The sequence below is a fragment of the Penaeus vannamei genome, chromosome 4 (genome assembly GCF_042767895.1).
Source record: "Penaeus vannamei isolate JL-2024 chromosome 4, ASM4276789v1, whole genome shotgun sequence".
NCBI lineage: Eukaryota > Metazoa > Arthropoda > Malacostraca > Decapoda > Penaeidae > Penaeus > Penaeus vannamei.
Window position 1 is genome coordinate 44948124 of NC_091552.1, and position 2500 is coordinate 44950623.

The 2500-nt window shown below is 42.8% G+C and overlaps 1 protein-coding gene across 1 annotated transcript in view; it reads right to left on the reverse strand.

The window, feature by feature from the left end:
- LOC113814660 (CBP80/20-dependent translation initiation factor-like) overlaps window positions 1–2500 on the reverse strand; it is a gene marked incomplete in the record, with an annotated part of 56070 nt that overhangs the window by 10004 nt on the left and 43566 nt on the right. The window contains 1 exon segment of the mRNA XM_070121122.1: window positions 1–137. This exon segment is cut by the window's left edge and continues 1 nt beyond it. Coding sequence (XP_069977223.1) covers window positions 1–137 — 137 coding nt within the window.

A 2500-nucleotide genomic window follows, 5' to 3' on the forward strand; every position in this document is an offset into this window, starting at 1 on the left:
TTGAGCTGTGGGTCATTCTCCTTGTCGTCGCTGAAGTGTACCCTGGGGGGGGAACCGCTCGGGGGCCGCACCTCCCCGTTACTGCTCTGACGAAGGTTGCTGCCGGACTTGGAGTGCTGCAGCCCGTCGTGTCGTCCCTGTGGGAAAAGGGAAAGGGGGGAAGAGAGGATGAGAAGCAGTTCGGGTCTTGAACGAAAGGGAGGAAGGTGTCGTGTCTGTTGGAGGAGGAAAAAGGGGGGGGGAGAGGATGAAAAGGCAGTTCGGGTCTTGAACGAAAGGGAGGAAGGTGTCGTGTCTGTTGGAGGAGGAAAAAGGGGGGGGGGAGGATGAAAAGGCAGTTCGGGTCTTGAACGAAAGGGAGGAAGGTGTCGTGTCTGTTGGAGGAGGAAAAAGGGGGGGGGGAGAGGATGAAAAGGCAGTTCGGGTCTTGAACGAAAGGGAGGAAGGTGTCGTGTCTGTTGGAGGAGGAAAAAAGGGGGGGGGGGAGAGGATGAAAAGGCAGTTCGGGTCTTGAACGAAAGGGAGGAAGGTGTCGTGTCTGTTGGAGGAGGAAAAAGGGGGGGGGAGAGGATGAAAAGGCAGATTCGGGTCTTGAATGAAAGGGAGGAAGGTGTCGTGTCTGTTGGAGGAGAAGGAAAAAGGGGGGGGGAGAGGATGAAAAGGCAGTTCGGGTCTTGAACGAAAGGGAGGAAGGTGTCGTGTCTGTTGGAGGAGGAAAAAGGGGGGGGGGAGAGGATGAAAAGGCAGTTCGGGTCTTGAACGAAAGGGAGGAAGGTGTCGTGTCTGTTGGAGGAGGAAAAGGGGGGGGGGAGAGGATGAAAAGGGCAGTTCGGGTCTTGAACGAAAGGGGAGGAAGGTGGTCGTGTCTGTTGGAGGAGGAAAAAAGGGGGGGGGGGAGGATGAAAAGGCAGTTCGGGTCTTGAAAGAAAGGGAGGAAGATGTCGTGTCTGTTGGAGGAGGAAAAAGGGGGGGGGGAGAGGATGAAAAGGCAGTTCGGGTCTTGAACGAAAGGGAAGAAGGTGTCGTGTCTGTTGGAGGAGAAGGAAAAAGAAGGGAGGGAGAGAGAAAATGCAGAGAATGAGGAGGGAAAAGTAGGAAAAGAGAATGGAAATGCAGTTCGGGTCTTGGATGAAAGGGATGAAGGTGTCGTGTCTGTAGGAGAAGGAAAAGGGGTGGAAAAGAGGATGAAAACGCAGTCTTGGAGGAAGGGGAGGAAGATGTCTACTGGAGGAGAAAAAAAGGAAGAAGAGAGAAAGAAAATGCAGTAAGGGAGGAAGATGCCGTCCCTGATGGAGGAGGAAAAAGGAGGAAAAGACAAAGAACGAAAGGGAGGAAGCTGTCTCCAATAGAGGAGGAAAAAGGGAGAAAAGAAATTGAAAATGCACTTCGGGTCTTGGACGAAAGGAAGATGTCTCTACTGGAGGAGGAAAAAGGAGGAAAAAAGAAAGAAAATACAAATGGAACAGATAAGAAAAAGGAGAGAAGGAGGAGGAAGATAAGTGCAAGAGAGGTCCTATGATGTGTACATGGATGTAAAAACGCAAGCATTCGGACACTTCTTGATAATTGAGGGAAACATAGGTAAATATTCGAAACAGACATGCAGGCCGCCCATATCAGAGCAAATGAATCTAAATATGGTATAATCATATACACTTACATGCATATTTAACGAAGTTCATAATAATAATGATAATATTAATAATAGTAGTAGTAATGATAATCATAATAATAATAATAACAATAATGATAATAATAATAATAGTAGTAGTAATAGTAATAATAATAATAATAATAATAATAATAATAATAATAACAATAATGATAATAACAATAATGATAATAATAATAATAATAATAACAATAACAATAACAATAAGCCAGTAATCCTAAAACAATAAGCAAAACAAACACACAAAATCTTCCTCACGAAGATTGCAAAGTGTCAAAATATTGCAGCGTGGCTTGCGAAACTGCTTCTCTTTCCCCAACAAGAAATGAAATCAGAGCCAACCCTTTCCCTTCCGAGAACCTTCAGGCTCGACAAACCTGTTATGGTGTCATCCTTAAAAAGAAGAAAAAAAAAAAGAAAGAAAAAAGAAAAAAAGAGAAAAAAGAAAAAAGAAAAAAGAAAAAAAAGAAAAAAAAAAAAAAGAAAAAAAGAAAAAGAACAAAAACAAGAAAAAGAAGAAAAAAAGAAAAAGAAAGAAAAAAGAGAAAAAAGAAAAAAAAGAAAAAAAAAAAAAGAAAAAAAAAAGAAAGAAAGAAAAAAAAGTGAAAATGTAAATCAACCCCGAGTTTTACTTGTGACCGCGGCACTTTGGCCAATTTTGTAAATAATGATCGTCAGATTTGGTTAGGTATAATAGTTCTGTAAGTTCTATAAAAAAAAGAGAAAAAAAAGGGTTGTGGCATCCATTATACTTCACTTTCCAAGCATATGGAAGGCTCCTTTTCCCTTCATCAACTCTCTCTCCCTCTCCTATTCCCACTCCCCCTA